Source organism: Balaenoptera borealis, assembly GCF_965194805.1.
Source record: "Balaenoptera borealis genome assembly, chromosome: 6".
Lineage (NCBI taxonomy): Eukaryota > Metazoa > Chordata > Mammalia > Artiodactyla > Balaenopteridae > Balaenoptera > Balaenoptera borealis.
The window spans coordinates 38,031,672-38,049,060 of NC_138863.1; the positions used below are offsets into that span (position 1 = coordinate 38,031,672).

The 17,389-nt window shown below is 36.6% G+C and overlaps 1 protein-coding gene across 4 annotated transcripts in view; it reads left to right on the plus strand.

Annotated features, from left to right (window-relative positions):
* The window catches only part of SF3B1 (splicing factor 3b subunit 1), a 36,787-nt gene extending 19,834 nt beyond the window's left edge, over positions 1-16,953 (plus strand). For 2 of the 4 annotated variants that reach the window (XM_082397310.1, XM_082397312.1), the window contains 19 exons: positions 1,317-1,554; positions 2,679-2,891; positions 3,144-3,265; positions 5,201-5,398; positions 5,499-5,600; positions 7,114-7,293; positions 7,955-8,041; positions 8,164-8,434; positions 8,729-8,874; positions 8,984-9,130; positions 9,279-9,404; positions 9,865-10,086; positions 10,375-10,557; positions 10,645-10,756; positions 12,235-12,355; positions 12,678-12,809; positions 13,986-14,258; positions 15,971-16,187; positions 16,467-16,953. In XM_082397310.1, coding sequence (XP_082253436.1) covers positions 1,317-1,554; positions 2,679-2,891; positions 3,144-3,265; positions 5,201-5,398; positions 5,499-5,600; positions 7,114-7,293; positions 7,955-8,041; positions 8,164-8,434; positions 8,729-8,874; positions 8,984-9,130; positions 9,279-9,404; positions 9,865-10,086; positions 10,375-10,557; positions 10,645-10,756; positions 12,235-12,355; positions 12,678-12,809; positions 13,986-14,258; positions 15,971-16,187; positions 16,467-16,625 — 3,249 coding nt within the window. In that variant the 3' untranslated portion in view covers positions 16,626-16,953. Of the gene's footprint in view, positions 1-1,316; positions 1,555-2,678; positions 2,892-3,143; positions 3,266-5,200; positions 5,399-5,498; positions 5,601-7,113; positions 7,294-7,954; positions 8,042-8,163; positions 8,435-8,728; positions 8,875-8,983; positions 9,131-9,278; positions 9,405-9,864; positions 10,087-10,374; positions 10,558-10,644; positions 10,757-11,769; positions 11,840-12,234; positions 12,356-12,677; positions 12,810-13,985; positions 14,259-15,970; positions 16,188-16,466 lie in introns of all 4 variants that reach the window. The other 2 variants (XR_014246125.1, XM_082397311.1) reach the window with 2 other exon arrangements.
* Positions 16,954-17,389: the final 436 nt, after the last annotated feature.

Consider the following 17,389-nt stretch of genomic DNA (forward strand, 5'->3'; position numbering starts at 1 on the left):
ACTTTTGAACAATTTATGTTCTTTACTCATCTAACTGAGAATTTCTCAACCCTGAGTAATATATAGAATCTTTTTTTTTTTTTTAATACCAGTGCCGGGCCCCACCCCCAGAGGTCTGATTTAATTGGTCTGTATTCATCTGTGGCTTCAGAGACTTCTTTTTTTTCCCCTTTTTAAAAAATAATTAATTAATTAATTTTTGGCTGTATTGGGTCTTCGTTTCTGTGTGAGGGCTTTCTCTAGTTGAGGCAGGCGGGGGCCACTCTTCATCGCGGTGCACGGGCCTCTCACTATCGCGGCCTCTCGTGGAGCACAGGCTCCAGACGCGCAGGCTCAGTAGTTGTGGCTTACGGGCCTAGTTGCTCCGCGGCATGTGGGATCTTCCCAGACCAGGGCTCGAACCCGTGTCCCCTGCATTGGCAGGCAGACTCTCAACCACTGCGCCACCAGGGAAGCCCTAGAATCTTTTGAAAGGAAAAAATACTGAGTCTTACTTGCAAACATGGAGCTAAATAGAACTCTTGGGTTGGACAGAGCATCCAACTTTAAAAGAAATATGTAAAAGTATACTACAAAACTTACAGAATTATTTAAATACAGATTTTGTTTTGCTTCACTAAATTCACCTGCTGTTTTTGATATGATATTGTCTGAACTCTGCAGGTTCTTTTCCTTTCACATTCTGTTTGATTTCCTATATTGCTCACTACTTGTCTCTATTCCACTACCATGGAACCTTCGATCATTTAAGTCAACTTCTAATCTTTTTTCACTAATCTTGCCAGCATCAGTTAGAGTAATATTATTATAGATGTGATTAGAAATATAACCTCTTCTCAAGGATTTGAAATTATGTGGCAGTATCTAGTTATAATTACCCAGGTGATCCAAAACATGCTTAAATTAATTAAACACACACAAAATTGAACAAAAGCAAAAATATTCTTAGTGGGAACTCATGAGTCTCTGTCTCTAAGCCCCAGTTTTGAGATGTGCTGATATAATTAAAGCTGAAATTCTTGAGCTCTTGACAGAGAAACCTTAATGTTTTCCCAAAGTTACGGGGCCGTTAGTGGCGTAACCAAGATTATTACCCAAAATACATTGTTTTTTAAATTAGGGCTTTTTTCATTGCTCCAAATTAAATAAGTTGTTTTTTGTCATAAACATATTTGCTAGAAAGTAGGTATCTTTTAAGCAGAAGGATAATCTATTCTCTTAATTATGAACTAAAACATTTAATTTTTTTGTTTGCCTAATAGGTTTTCTAATTCTTATGTGGGTGTATGAAATAAATTTTTTTTTGCTCTGTTAAGACCCCTGGACATACCCCTTCCTTAAGATGGGATGAGACACCAGGTCGTGCAAAAGGAAGTGAGACTCCTGGAGCAACCCCAGGCTCAAAAATATGGGATCCTACACCTAGTCACACACCTGCGGGAGCTGCTACCCCTGGACGAGGCGATACACCAGGCCACGCGACACCAGGCCATGGAGGTGCAACTTCCAGTGCTCGTAAAAACAGATGGGATGAGACCCCCAAAACAGAAAGAGGTACTTCTAGTGGAGTTTGGGTGTGTGTGTGGGTAAAATGTTGATTTGATGAGTGGTGTGTTTATGGCCAAAATCTGTTCTCTCTGGTCCTAGGAAGACATAAATAACCAGATGCTTTCGGGACAGATAAAGAACTGAGCAGATGATGTACCTAATTCTTTTCCCTTCTTAAAGATGTTTAAGATTTATTTTAGGAAGAACATTAGGAGAAAGTAAAGTTTGTAGGCCATAACCTGTTTTTTATTGTAGTATAAATATGTAACATAAAATTTACTATTTTAACCATTATAAGTGTACAGTTCAGTGGCATTAAGTATATTCACAGTGTTGTGCAACCATTACCTTTATTCATTTCTAGAACTTTCTCATCATCCCAAACAAAAACTGTACCCATTAAGCAATAACTCTCCATTCTCTCTCCTCCCAGCCTCTGGTTACCTCTCATTTACTTTCTGTCTGTGTAAATTTGCCTAAATATCTTGTTTTTTGTGTAAACTCTCTAAAGCTGTATTTCATTAACTGTTTATGAGATTAGCATTGGGAAGTTAAGATTTAACATTACATCTGCTATATTAAAATTTTATAAAGAATTTTTAATGATAGGGCAGAGTGCTTAACATGTAATGTAGGGAATTCCCTGGTGGTCCAGTGGTTAGGACTTGGTGCTTTCACTTAAGGGGCCCGGGTTTCATCCCTGGTCGGGGAACTAAAACTAAGATCCCACAGGTTGCACGGCGCAGCCCAAAAAAACCCGGAAAAAAATATAATGGATGAGAGAGGCAGTATAGAATGGTGCATGCAGAGTAATCTCACTCCATGGAGAAATGAAAGGTGGCCCAAGATACATGAAGTGGCTGTCTCTGGGTTGTGATGTTGTGGGTGGTTGAAAAAATCCTTTGCTCTGTTTTCCTGTTCCTCAATGGTTACCATTTATTGTTTTAGTAAACCGTGGAAAAGATACAGTCAAGGAGAATAAATATGAAATGAAACATTAAAACTTAAATGTGTCTCCATTTTAGGAATATCCTCTGAAGTTGGTCAGTTTGAGTATGTTAGTTGTCTGAAAATAGTCATTTTTTGACAGTGGTTAAAATTTTAGGCTTATTCACTCTTTTTCTTTAAAGATACTCCTGGACATGGAAGTGGATGGGCTGAGACTCCTCGAACAGATCGAGGTGGAGATTCCATTGGTGAAACACCAACTCCTGGAGCCAGTAAAAGAAAATCACGTTGGGATGAAACACCAGCTAGTCAGATGGGTGGAAGCACTCCTGTTCTGACCCCTGGAAAGACACCAATTGGCACGCCAGCCATGAACATGGCTACCCCTACTCCAGGTAGAAACTTTATCATTGGAAATAATTTTTTCCCCTTGTTAGTATTTTGAATTTTTTCTTCGTGGTTTTTCTGTGTGCCATTAATGCCTATTTTTAGCAAGAATAACAGGATGTAAAAAGTCTTGGTTTGAGTTTATAATGTAAACAATTAAATGTTAGAATTGATTTTAACTGTTTTATATCCCAAGGATCTGTGTAATGATAAAAGTCTTGCACTACAGAGATTGTTACAGAAATTTGCTTTTTTGGTAGGTCACATAATGAGTATGACTCCTGAACAGCTTCAGGCTTGGCGGTGGGAGAGAGAAATTGATGAGAGAAATCGCCCATTGTCTGATGAAGAATTAGATGCTATGTTCCCAGAAGGATATAAGGTAAAAACAGTGAATATGAGTGTGGTGGTTTTTAGGATATGGATTTTTTTTGGCCACGCTGCGTGGCTTGCAGGGTCTGAGTTCACCAACCAGGGATCGAACCCGGGCCCCGGCAGTGAAAGTTCCGAGTCCTAACCACTAGACCACCAGGGAATTCCCTGGATTTTATTTTAAATATTCTTTGAAAATGCTAACTGGTCAAGTTTGCATTGGCCTTGCTCAAATTTACTACGGCCATTTCATTCTTTAGCTGTTTCCAAGTATATTTCGTTTCCAACATTAGATCATGGTTATTTTACTTGGTGTCTCACAAAATCTTTTGTAGTTAGTTCATGGGTTGCCAGTGGACACGAAGAATGTTATGTTCTCTCTTTACCATAGCAACTTGAAGTTCATTTTGAACTCTAAAATCTTCTAGGTACCTGTTACTCAAGGACTTTTTTTTTTTTTTTTGGGGGGGCCACTCTTCATCGCGGTGCGCGGGCCTCTCACTATCGTGGCCTCTCGTTGCGGAGCACAGGCTCCAGACGCGCAGGCTCAGTAGTTGTGGCTCACGGGCCCAGTTGCTCCGCGGTATGTGGGATCTTCCCAGACCAGGGCTTGAACCCGTGTCCCCCACATTAGCAGGCAGACTCTCAACCACTGCGCCACCAGGGAAACCCCCAAGGACCTTTTGCGGGTCTAAAAGTGGTCATATAGCTGATGTTATAACCAGGGCTGGAACCTAAGTCATTTGATGGCCTTTACAGAGCCTTTTCTGCCAATGCTTATTGCTTTTTTAACAGTTTTTATGTATGTATTTCCCCCTACCCCCTCATTAGGTTTGTATTAGAGTATTTTTTTCAAGTATGCATGAATTTACTGCATTATAACTTCTTGTACCCTCCGTGTAATGCTGTGGGTATAGTCACTCTCCAGCCTACTATTGACTGGCTAAGTGTCTGTCACAATTGCATTCATTGATTTGTTTATCAGTAGGAGGGGGAAAATCCTCCTTTGCGAATCTTTTTTTTTTTCTAATACAAGTTTTTTCTTCTTTTTTTCCTAAGAGGATAGTCATTACATCTTTTTTCTTTTTTCTTTTTTTAATTAATTAATTAATTTATTTTTGGCTGCACTGGGTCTTCATTGCTGCGCGCGGGCTTTCTTTAGTTGCGGTGAGTGGGGGCCACTCTTCGTTGCAGTGCGCGGGCCTCTCACTGCGGTGGTTTCTCTTGTTGCGGAGCACGGGCCCCAGGTAACGTGGGCTTCAGCAGCTGTGGCTCGCGGGCCCTAGAGCGCAGGCTCAGCAGCCGTGGTGCAGGGGCCTAGCTGCTCCGCGGCATGTGGGATCTTCCTGGACCAGGGCTCGAACCCATGTCCCCTGCACTGGCAGGCGGATTCCCAACCACTGCACCACCAGGGAAGCCCTCTTTTGTGACTCTTGAGTGAATTTTTTGGGTTTAGTCAAACGGTGTGTATTTACAGGGCTTTGGTGAATATTTTGGTTTTTTTATGCAGTCACTCATTTTTGTAGAAAGACTTAAATATTAAGATTTGTTTTCGTAGAGGTTTACATGCATTATTTTTAATTTATTCCTAAAATATAATCTTTTATACATCATGTGCACTTTGAGCTTATTTCCATTTATATGACATTGGTTCACCAACATGTTTATATAGACTAATGTTTGAAAGTGATCAGAATTTGTAAGCCCACTTCATGTATCTCCTCATTTCCCCACACTTCTAATACACTTAATTTAAATTTAAATTTGATGAGAAATAGTAATACTTGTATATTTTAAACTTATAAATAAGATAGAAAAATGGGATTGATGTTAATTAATTCTTGCCTCTAAGAAAAAAGCATCTTAACTGCAAATATTATTCATTTTTGTTATTATTTACTATGTAAAGTTAAGAAAATCCTAAACTGTCTTTTAACTGTATTAGGTACTTCCCCCTCCAGCTGGTTATGTTCCTATTCGAACTCCAGCTCGAAAGCTGACAGCAACTCCAACACCTTTGGGTGGTATGACAGGTTTCCACATGCAAACTGAAGATAGAACTATGAAAAGTGTTAATGACCAACCATCTGGAAATCTTCCATTTTTAAAACCTGATGATATTCAGTACTTTGATAAACTTTTGGTAAGTGATAATACCAGAAATAAAATATTACTTTTTATTTAGAAGTTACAAGTCATAGTATCTCCACTAACCTTTAAATTTTTTTACTTTTTACTGTTAGGTTGATGTTGATGAATCAACACTTAGTCCAGAAGAGCAAAAAGAGAGAAAAATAATGAAGTTGCTTTTAAAAATTAAGAATGGAACACCTCCAATGAGAAAAGTAAGTACCAGTTTATTAAATCATCATGTTCATTATAATTTTAGAGATTCTCCATTTTATCATCAGAGCCTTTAAAATATGCTGAAGATTGTAATGTAATTAGTGGAATTATGTGGGGTATTAGTATCATATGTGGCTTGAAGGTGGTTGATCCTTTAGGAGAAGTTAAGGAGTTTTATATTATACTCTGTGACTCTTTCTATTAAATTACTCTCTTTTTTAAATTTATTTTTTATTGAAGTATAGTTGACTTACAATGTTGTGTTAATTACTGCTGTACAGCAAAGTGGCTCAGTTATACATATATATACATTCTTTTTCCTATTCTTTTCCATTATGGTTTATTACAGGATATTGAATATAGTTCCCTGTGCTATACAGTAGGACCTTGTTGTTTATCCACTCAATATATACCAGTTTGCATCTGCTAATCCCAGACTCCCAGTTCAGCCCTCTCCCACCCCTCTCCCCATTGGCAACCACCAGTCTATTCTCTATGTCCTTGATTCTGTTTCTGTTTTATAGATAGGTTCATTTGTGTCGTATTTTAGATTCCACATGCAAGTGATATCATATGGTATTTGTCTTTCTCTTTCTGACTTACTTCACTTAGTATGATAATCTCTAGTTGCATCCAAATGTTGCTGCAAATGGCATTATAGTAAGTCCCCTACATACTAATGAGTTCCGTTCTGAGAGTGCATTCATAAGTCCAATTTGTTCTTAAGTCCAACAAAGTTAGCCTAGGTAACCCAACTAACACAATTGGCTAGCTATATAGTACTGTACTGTAATAGGTTTATAATACTTTTCACACAAATAATACATAAAAAACAAACAAAAAATAAAAGTTTTAATCTTACAGTACAGTACCTTGAAAAGTACAGTAGTACAGTACAACAGCTGGCATACAGGGGCATGTTCGCATCTTTGAAAGTTCACAACTTGAAGGTTCGTATGTAGGGGACTTACTGTATTTTATTCTTGTTTATGGATGAGTAGTATTCAGTTGTATATATGCACCACATCTTTATCCATTCATCTGTTGATGGTCATTTAGGTGTTTTCCATATCTTGGCTATTGTGAATATTGCTGCTATGAACATGGTGGGGGGGGGGTGCATGTATCTTTTTGAATTATATTTTTGTCCAGATATATGCCCAGGAGTGGGATTGCCGGGTTATGTGGTAACTCTATTTTTGGTTTTCTGAGGAACGTCCATACTGTTTTCCACAGTGGCTGCACCAGCTTACATTCCCACCAACAGTGTAGGAGGGTTCTCTTTTCTCCACACACTCTCCAGCATTCAATTACCCTTTTTGAGTTAACTGAAAACATTGAACCTTTATCGCAAGAGTTCAGACTTCAGAGTAATTTTGATGGGAATGAACTCATGCTACTCTATGTAAAATGTCTGAAGTTTACACTAAAATATTCAGTTACAGAAAACCGTGGAGTAATTAATTTTCTCATGCTTATAATAAATATGCCTATTACTCTTTTTTCTTCCAGGCTGCATTGCGTCAGATTACTGATAAAGCTCGTGAATTTGGAGCTGGTCCTTTGTTTAATCAGATTCTTCCTCTGCTGATGTCGCCTACACTTGAGGATCAAGAGCGTCATTTGCTTGTAAAAGTTATTGATAGAATATTATACAAACTTGATGACTTAGTTCGACCATATGTGCACAAGGTTTGTTCTCAATTTGTGTTTCTAATGGTTTGATATTTTTTAATGTAAAAGGAATTAGTGGATTTTTTTTTTACCAGCTTATTATTAAGTGTATTTGTGAAATTTAAAAATTCTAAAAAAGTAACAACTGATGTTACACATTCACAATAAAAAGGGAAATTTCAACCTCTTTAAAGATATTCAGTTAACCAATGTTAAATTTACATGCCCTCCCAGACCTTTTTCTTTGCACAAGGATACGTACACAAATACATGTGTAAATAGATGTAACTTTTTGCCATCTTATATAGGGGGTTCATATTCATATTTTAAAATTTGCTTTTATTGATATTAGAACGAGAAAATGTATGTTTCTATACCATGCCATTTAGTACTAAGAACCATCTTTTTGCTGATGGTAATTATGGTTTAGAATTGTAAAATGCAGATGGGCGTGTGTGTGTGTGTGTGTGTGTGTGTACTGTGTGTATTTTATAGTCTGTGTGGTTAACAGTGCTCCCAAATACTCATCTTTATGTGGGGTTTAAAGTTGTGTGATTAAAATTCTTAATTTGTCCCTTGATTAACAAAGTCCTGGTAATTATAAATTCCCTTACATGTACTGTTACTTGAGCATTGCATCAGTAATTGCTGTGAAAATGTAGCTCCTTCTCTTTTTCAGATCCTAGTGGTCATTGAACCATTGTTGATTGATGAGGATTACTATGCTAGAGTGGAAGGCCGAGAGATTATTTCTAATTTGGCAAAGGTATTTATATTTCTGGAGAAGAAAGTTTTATATATGTTGATAGGATTATTTGATTTTAGAATGAAATGGTTGAGGGTTAATGTTATCAACTCATGACTGTTGCTTTTTTCTTAAACTTTTAGGCTGCTGGTCTGGCTACTATGATCTCTACCATGAGACCTGATATAGATAACATGGATGAGTATGTCCGTAACACAACAGCTAGAGCTTTTGCTGTGGTAGCCTCTGCCCTGGGCATTCCTTCATTATTGCCTTTCTTAAAAGCTGTGTGCAAAAGCAAGAAGTCCTGGCAAGCAAGACACACTGGTATAAAAATTGTACAGCAAATAGCTATTCTCATGGGCTGTGCCATCTTGCCACATCTCAGAAGTTTAGTTGAAATCATTGAACATGGTAAGTTGTAGCATAACTTTGTCTTTTGTAAGACAGGTTTCCTGAAATTTAGGCCACTGATTTTTGGAGAGAGAAATGGAAGGTAAACTACATAAACACCATATAGTTTATGATTGGATTTGTAATATTAGCTGCTAGTAAGGCTGTGGTTCATACTGGCTTTTGCCTAATTTTGTCTAATGGGAACAGATTCTGCAGTTTGACTAAATGATTAGATATATTGCTAGAATCTGGATGATGCTATGGAAGTTAGGTAATGTTGCTTAGTTAGAACTTGTGTTTGGTTTTTTATAGGTCTTGTGGATGAGCAGCAGAAAGTTCGGACCATTAGTGCTTTGGCCATTGCTGCCTTGGCTGAAGCAGCAACTCCTTATGGTATCGAATCTTTTGATTCTGTGTTAAAGCCTCTATGGAAGGGTATCCGCCAACACAGAGGAAAGGTAGATTCACCAGTTTGATTTCATTTTTCTTTTTATTTCTACTCATTGAAAGTTCAAGTGACGTAAATCTAATTTACTAAGTATATATATATTTTTTATTTTAAAATAGGGTCTGGCCGCTTTCTTAAAGGCTATTGGATATCTTATTCCTCTCATGGATGCAGAATATGCCAACTACTATACTAGAGAAGTGATGTTAATTCTTATTCGAGAATTCCAATCTCCTGATGAAGAAATGAAGAAAATTGTGCTGAAGGTAATTGTTCCAGATTGTTGTTGTTCCAGATTTGTTAATCTAAATGTGTTTCATGGTTCAAAGAGAATTTTATATCATTAAAAAAAAAAGAAACTATTATATATTAAACCAGGACTATGATTACTATTATTATTTTTTAACATTTTAGGTGGTAAAGCAGTGTTGTGGAACAGATGGTGTAGAAGCAAACTACATTAAAACAGAGATCCTTCCTCCTTTTTTTAAACACTTCTGGCAACACAGAATGGCTTTGGATAGAAGAAATTACCGGCAGGTAAGCTTGTATCATAAAAAATATTTTCAAAAATTCTTTCAACTGATCCTTTAGTCAGTTTGAATGCATATTACATAAGTTATTTTTTGCCTTGAGAACCTCACAGGTTGTTTGTGCTTGATTGTGAAAGGAGATGGATTTTAGTCAGCCAGTTAACTTCCATTTTGCTTTTGTATTCTAGGATAAATAGCCAACTATGAATTGACATTTTTGTCTAGTAAATGAACTGCTTAATCTGGCTAGGTGAAGCATGAATACAATCTTAACCTTAAATCCCCTTGACTTAGACTCATATTTAAATTTTTTTGGCCACCTTTTTCTTAAAGTTTTAATAGTAGGAGCCATCTGTTCTCAGCATGCTTACTAGCTAAATAGTATCTTTAGAATATTCCATTTTCATGATGTCTCTTTATTTCCTTGGAAAAGCAGTAAATTAAATGATTTTTCCTCCTCTTTTTAGTTAGTTGATACTACTGTGGAGTTGGCAAACAAAGTAGGTGCAGCAGAAATTATATCCAGGATTGTGGATGATCTGAAGGATGAAGCTGAACAGTACAGAAAAATGGTGATGGAGACAATTGAGAAAATTATGGGCAACTTGGGAGCAGCAGATATTGATCATAAACTTGAAGAACAACTGATTGATGGTATTCTTTATGCTTTTCAAGAACAGACTACAGAGGTAATGATACTAATTATTAGGCAAGTTGCCACTGACTTTCATATTTGTAAAACATATTTTCAAGTAAATATTATCACCAAAGAGTAATTAAATTTGAAATAATTTTTAAATGCTCATGTTCTCATACAGTTGGCTACAAAGAAGTATTCTACCTCAAATTTTTAGATTAGATTTTTGGAAACGGAATATAAGTATATTTCAACTGTTGTTACAAACTGAATTCTTGTTCACATTGAATGTAGTTTTTAAATTTAAGTTGGCTTTTTTTTTTTTTTTTTTTTTTTTAAGGACTCAGTAATGTTGAACGGCTTTGGCACAGTGGTCAATGCTCTTGGCAAACGAGTCAAACCGTACTTGCCTCAGATCTGCGGTACAGTTTTGTGGCGTTTAAATAACAAATCAGCAAAAGTTAGGCAACAGGCAGCTGACTTGATCTCTCGAACGGCTGTTGTCATGAAGACTTGTCAAGAGGTAAACTTTTATATCAGATTCTTATTTCTTCACCAAAAGGAGTAATGTAAACAGTAACATTGCATCATTATTATTTTTTTATTACAGGAAAAATTGATGGGGCACTTGGGTGTTGTTTTGTATGAGTATTTGGGCGAAGAGTACCCTGAAGTATTGGGCAGCATTCTTGGAGCACTGAAGGCCATTGTAAATGTAATAGGTATGGAATTTGTTGGTCATGTAAGAATTTTTTGTTCTGTATTTTAAAGTTTCTTTGGTTTTTTGAAAGTAAAATAGAATCCTATTTAGGAGTTGACTAATGATGTCTGATACTTTTTTTTTAATCACTGAAAATTACAGTTAAGTTGGGATGTCACAAGAATCTTATCTCCCCCAAATCTATTTATATTTTACTTTAAAAGAGAGAAAGAGGGCAAGGTTAGGACCTGCAAGAGAGGAGGAAGTAGTCACAACTCAAAAAACTTTGATGTCATGGGATAGAGGGCCCTAAAAAAATTGTCTCACCTGAAATACATGGGAGAGGAGGTGGTGGGTGGAGAGAACTCTAAAGTTTTATATTATATATTTATTCAACCTTGAATTAGTAAATGGTTATGGTAGGTTTTCCTGCTTGCTATTAAGTTCAAGGAACAATAACCAGAGAGAAAAGTGAATTGATCAAGTGATCTCATTTTTATTTAAATCCAATTCTTTTAAACTGTCCTTTCAGTTTTTTACCCAAAGTTAAAACAGCGGTGTATTACAAATGCTCTTGGGTGTGGAGAACAAAGCTTTTCCTCTTTAAGGGCATTATGATGGAACAAACAAACAGTCTCCTGTTTTATCCTTCATTTTAAGTGAATGTAACTATTGCAAAAGTAACTTCTACGGAGTTTAGAGGGACAGAAATAACCTATCAGGAGGTTGAAATAGCTGGCTGTGATAGCCACTATTTTTCTCATTTTAGTAAGGGGTTTTTATGCAGTATAGGAGGTCTTCGAACCATTGCATTTACATATAATCCCCAGTTCAGCCCTTTCCTCTCTCTCTACTTGGAGATACTTGCCAAAAATCAGTTACTTGGCCACTTGTGGGGCTCTGGTTTGCAGGGAATTGTAAACCATATTGTTGGTCAGAGAAACATGGGAAAAGCAATGGAGAGAGAATCAGAGCAAGCAGTTCTAGTTAGAGCAAGAGCCCCTGCCAGCTGCCTCCTTTTTTCTCTCTTCATAGGTGTAAATACCATCCAAGTATGCCCTGCATTGCAGGGAGACTGGAGATCTGTTTGTTTTGCAGTTAAAGGGTAAGGGGGCCCTTTCTGGAAAATTTTGCTTTAATTTACATGTCTACCTCTGGCTTATATTGTTGTGTATGGCCGGAACATAAGCTGTCCCCATATTTAAATGTCAGTGTACAAATACATTTCAGAACCAAATAAAACTTTTTTTTGTTGTTGAGTATCCATCATTCTTTAAATCACTTCACTAATTTCTTTCATTTTTATGCATAATCAGAAGTTGTTAATAAAAAGTTAAAAATTCTGCGTTTGATCAGAAGCTGGGGCTTTTTCTTTCATAGGCAGCTGTAAGTTTGTATTTATGCCTAGTCACGTATATTACATTGTTAAATAAAAGGTAAAATGAACAAAGGTTGCAGTTCACATGTTAATTGATAGTGTGTTTGACTTCTGTTAAATAGGTATGCATAAGATGACTCCACCAATTAAAGATCTGCTGCCTAGACTCACCCCCATCTTAAAGAATAGGCATGAAAAAGTACAAGAGAATTGTATTGATCTTGTTGGACGTATTGCTGATAGGTAAGCAGATTACCTAAACATTTTAATAAGCGGTATTGGTTTTCACGTTTAGCCACTTTTTATTCACTTTGCAAATTTGCTTATTGTTGCTAATGTAAGTATATATGGTCAGGCTAATATTTCAGTAGTGTTTTCAAGTTTGAATGGTAACGAGGGAGTGGCAGTATATTTTTAAAACTAAACCATCCTTTCTAAAAAGTAATAATTTTTTTAATGCTTAAAATGAATTGGTAATCATGTTTTGAGAACTGAATTTGCAGATTGACCTTTTAAAATTTATTGTCACAAAAAATTTAACTTTTTTTTTTTTTTTTTAAACTAGGGGAGCTGAATATGTGTCTGCAAGAGAATGGATGAGGATTTGCTTTGAGCTTTTAGAGCTCTTAAAAGCTCACAAAAAAGCTATTCGTAGAGCCACAGTCAACACATTTGGTTATATTGCAAAGGCCATTGGGTGAGTATTATTTACTTCTGTGTATTTTTTTTTTTATATACTTTGTAATAGACCCATTGTAGTGTTAAAAGATGCTTCTATTTCTGTAGAATCTCTTTTAAGGCAAGGTAACGTAATTAATGCAGTTAGAATAGACTTTATTTTTTTTAGAATAGACTTTAACCACTGACCTTCAGTTTTTGAAATGCTTTCTTAAATGTTAAATTGAATTAAAATAGATGGAACAGTTTAAAATTTCATTTAGACACACTTCACTATTTTCAGAAGAGGGAAACAGTACCATTTCAGAATAATTTCAAATTTTGTTGGTCCTTTTAGGATATTGCTTAAAATATTAAGGCCAGTTCTTAGTAAAGCAATTAACATAATTCAGTTTTCATGTTAATGCTTTATGTGTTTTAAAAATATTTTTCTAAAATTAATCTACAGACAACTGAATGATAGCTATTTTATTAGATAACCTATGGTTATTTGCTTCTACTCCACCAGAACCAAACTAGAAGAAACAGTCATTGTAGAATATGAGATACTTACGTACATGTGGCTTAATAACTAAATATTTTCAAGCAATAAAACATAACAAAAGTTGGATTATTTAGAGTCACCCCACCTGCCTTTTGGTAGCAATAATATTTTTTCATCTGTGATGTAGTCAACAAGTTTGCAATGAATAGCTGTTGTTAACTTTTTAGTTCCTATGTCCCTTTAAATTTGTGGTAGAATAAATGCTTAAAGAAGGAGAATAAATGTGGTAAAGGTGTGTGGGAGGGAAGATTTTGGAAAACAGATTTTGTGTGTTGTGGCATGGGAGACCACAGTTTGGATACTCCTGTAAGGTTGCCTAGATCTAGTGGCCATGTTCTGACCACTCAAAGAATTATTCAGTCTAAACATTTAATGAAATTTCTTTTTGTTTCAGGAAATATAGTAAAGACTGTAAATTATATTTGAAAGTGAAGCCGTTTGAATTTTTTCATTAAAATGAACACTTTAAATGAAGTTCTTAAGTAGAGACCGTAATGCCAGTGACTTGAAAGTATTGCATTTTAGCATAAAATTACTAAGTTCCCAGTAATTACTTACCATGAAGTTTCATTCCTTTGATTATTTTTCTTCCCTCCGAAAAAATTTTGACTTGTAAACTAACAGTTTCCTGAAACATTTATTTTTTTCCAGCCCTCATGATGTATTGGCTACACTTTTAAACAACCTCAAAGTTCAGGAAAGGCAGAACAGAGTTTGTACCACTGTAGCAATAGCTATTGTTGCTGAAACATGTTCACCCTTCACAGTACTACCTGCCTTAATGAATGAATACAGAGTTCCTGAACTGAATGTTCAAAATGGAGTGTTAAAATCACTTTCCTTCTTGTTTGAATATATTGGTGAAATGGGAAAGGACTACATTTATGCTGTAACACCACTCCTTGAAGACGCTTTAATGGATAGGTAAGTGACTTGAACTAAATGCAAGAAAATAGTTATAATTCTTCTTTTATTTTAGAACTTATGGAAGTAATTATTACATGACCTATTTGTTGTGATGTAGTTAAAGAAGGGACTGCTAGTCTGGATTTTTATGAAACTATAAATATGACTATTATCTCCAAATAAGAGAGATGCTATAGTGGCTCCTCCAATTTTTTTTCCAAGTGCCCCCTCCCTGTTTTAATCCACCACCCCCCCACCTCACCCCCCGCCCCTTTCTTTTGGCCGCGCCGCGTGGCTTGCAGGATCTTAGTTCCCTGACCAGGGATTGAACCCGGGCCCCTACGGTGAAAGTGCTGAGTCCTAACCCCTGGACCGCCAGGGAATTCCTGATCAACTTTTGTTTTAAAAATTAAAGTCAAATATAATTAGAGGAAATGATGAGCATGAGCTTATCGGTATGGCAAAGAGACCTGATCTTTTTAGCTTTTTGTTACGGCAGGTGAAGCAGAGGTTTCTTTTAGGCTTTTGAACTACTGAACATAGCCTGCCAGAGCCACACTATTCCCACTGCAGGCCCCCAGTTATTCAGATGGTGACCACCGATAAAGTACTGCTTGAAGTGATTGATAGAGTCCTGATACCAAGAAACATTAGTTGGGAAATTTATTAAAGAGGAATACAGCTTCACTTCAATCTTTGCCTAATAGATTATTACAATAAATAAGAGAAATAAGGATGCTAGTAACTAAGTTCAGGTGTTTTTTTCTCTTACACCTTTAAGGTACTCTTCCTGCCTTTGAGGGTAAAGAGTGTGAACTTGTTTTTATACCCTTCATAGGCCCTTTATCTGATGCTTGTAGTCAGTTGAATGATTTGTCATAAACATAAGTTCATTTAGGGGGCTTCCCTGGTGGCGCAGTGGTTGAGAATCTGCCTGCCAATGCAGGGGACGCGGGTTCGAGCCCTGGTCTGGGAAGATCCCACATGCTGCGGAGCAACTGGGCCCGTGAGCCACAACTACTGAGCCTGCGCGTCTGGAGCCTGTGCTCCACAACAAGAGAGGCCATGATAGTGAGAGGCCCGCGCACTGTGATGAAGAGTGGCCCCCGCTTGCCACAATTAGAGAATGCCCTCACACAGAAACGAAGACCCAACACAGCCAAAAATGAATAAATAATTTAAAAACATAAGTTCATTTAAAACATGGGAGGTGATAAGAGTTCTTATTTCTGGGTTTGAAAAAATTATTGGTCCTTCTCTTCCTTTCCCTAAATTGAGTTCTTGAATGAACCTTCAAAAAAAATTTACAAGGGAAGAGATTTAGTCTCAATTTAGTTATCTGTTGTATTGAATTACTTTCAAAGGTTTTAAATTTACAGAGTTTAAAATGAGTTATTACTGTTAATCATTCATATGTAAGAGTCATGTGTCCCCTCATTTTTAGTAGCATATAAAATGTACACTGTGCTCCACTTTCTTGCTCATATTACTTCCAAAGAAAAATATGGCTTATTTTTGAGCCATAGTGAGGTTTGAGTCATTAAAGCAAAGTTCTCAAGTAGAATCATTAGTCACTCTAAAAGCATTCTGTATCAGATACATAAGGTGTGGGGATGACTGCATCCATTCCATGCACTGAATTTGTGATTTAGTTTCTAACGGGCAGGCACGTATCTTCTGTGGAACTAAGACTGTATCTTAACAAAGAGCTTTCTCCGCCTCTGTTACAGGGACCTTGTACACAGACAGACGGCTAGTGCAGTGGTGCAACACATGTCACTTGGGGTTTATGGATTTGGTTGTGAAGATTCACTGAATCACTTGTTGAACTATGTATGGCCCAATGTGTTTGAGACATCTCCCCATGTAATTCAGGCAGTTATGGGGGCCCTGGAGGGTCTGAGAGTTGCTATTGGACCATGTAGAATGCTGCAGTATTGTTTACAGGTAGGTCAAAGATTTTTAAAAGAGTACTCATTGAAAAAAGTAATTTTAGTTGAATTCAGTCACTGTTTCTAATTATCAGTAGGGTGTATTTGTGCCATACAGGAGAACAGTTGTGAGGGGAGGGAGGATTAGATTTTGTCTTTGCCCACTGCAGTTTTGTGCAGTTGCCATCTTGTTTTCTCTCTCAAAGGGAAATGCTTGGAACCATATCTTTATGGTTTGTTAGTTGTGTTAAGGTTGTGTATTTCTTGAAATAATGTAGCCTTTTAATTATTCTAGGGTTTGTTTCACCCAGCCCGGAAAGTCAGAGATGTGTATTGGAAAATTTACAACTCCATCTACATTGGTTCACAGGATGCGCTCATAGCACATTACCCAAGAATCTACAATGACGATAAGAACACCTATATTCGTTATGAACTTGACTATATCTTGTAACTTTATTGTTTATTTTGTGTTTAATGCACAGCTGTTCACACCTTAAACTTGCTTCGATTTGGTGATGTAAACTTTTAAACATTGCAGATCAGCATAGAACTGGTCATAGAGGAAGAGCTAGAAATCCAGTAGCATGATTTTTAAATAACCTGTCTTTGTTTTTGACGTTAAACAGTAAACGCCAGTAGTGACCAAGAACACAGTGATTGCACACACTATTCTGGAGGGCTTTCATTTTTAATTCATCTTTATGAAGATTTAGAATTCATTCCTTGTGTTTAAAGGGAATGTTTAATTGAGAAATAAACATTTGTGTACAAAATGCTAACTTGTGTGTGTTTTTTGAACATGACTTGTAAAATACGGAACTTTGATAAAGTACTGGTTTGTGTAGAATAAGTGGCTTTATATCATTTTCTGTCACCTGGTTTATAGAAAGTAGTTAGCAGAATACAAGCGATATAAAGTGATGGCATCTTTGTCAAAATTCCATTGTTCTGTTGATAATGACATTGAGCAGAGTAGCTTTGGGGGTGTTCACCTCAAACTAGCACAACCCTTCCATCACCATAGAAACTATAGCATCTTTGCTGAACTGTCTTGAATAATATTATTTTGCACTTACATAGCGCCTTTCATCTCTTGATTTCTCAAAATGCTTTATGAACATGCTTAAGGGAAGTGATTCAAGTCATATCCAACTCTTGACGATTCTGTGTAGAACGTGGGGAAGGTGTCTTTACTTTAAAACTGCCTTCTACCTA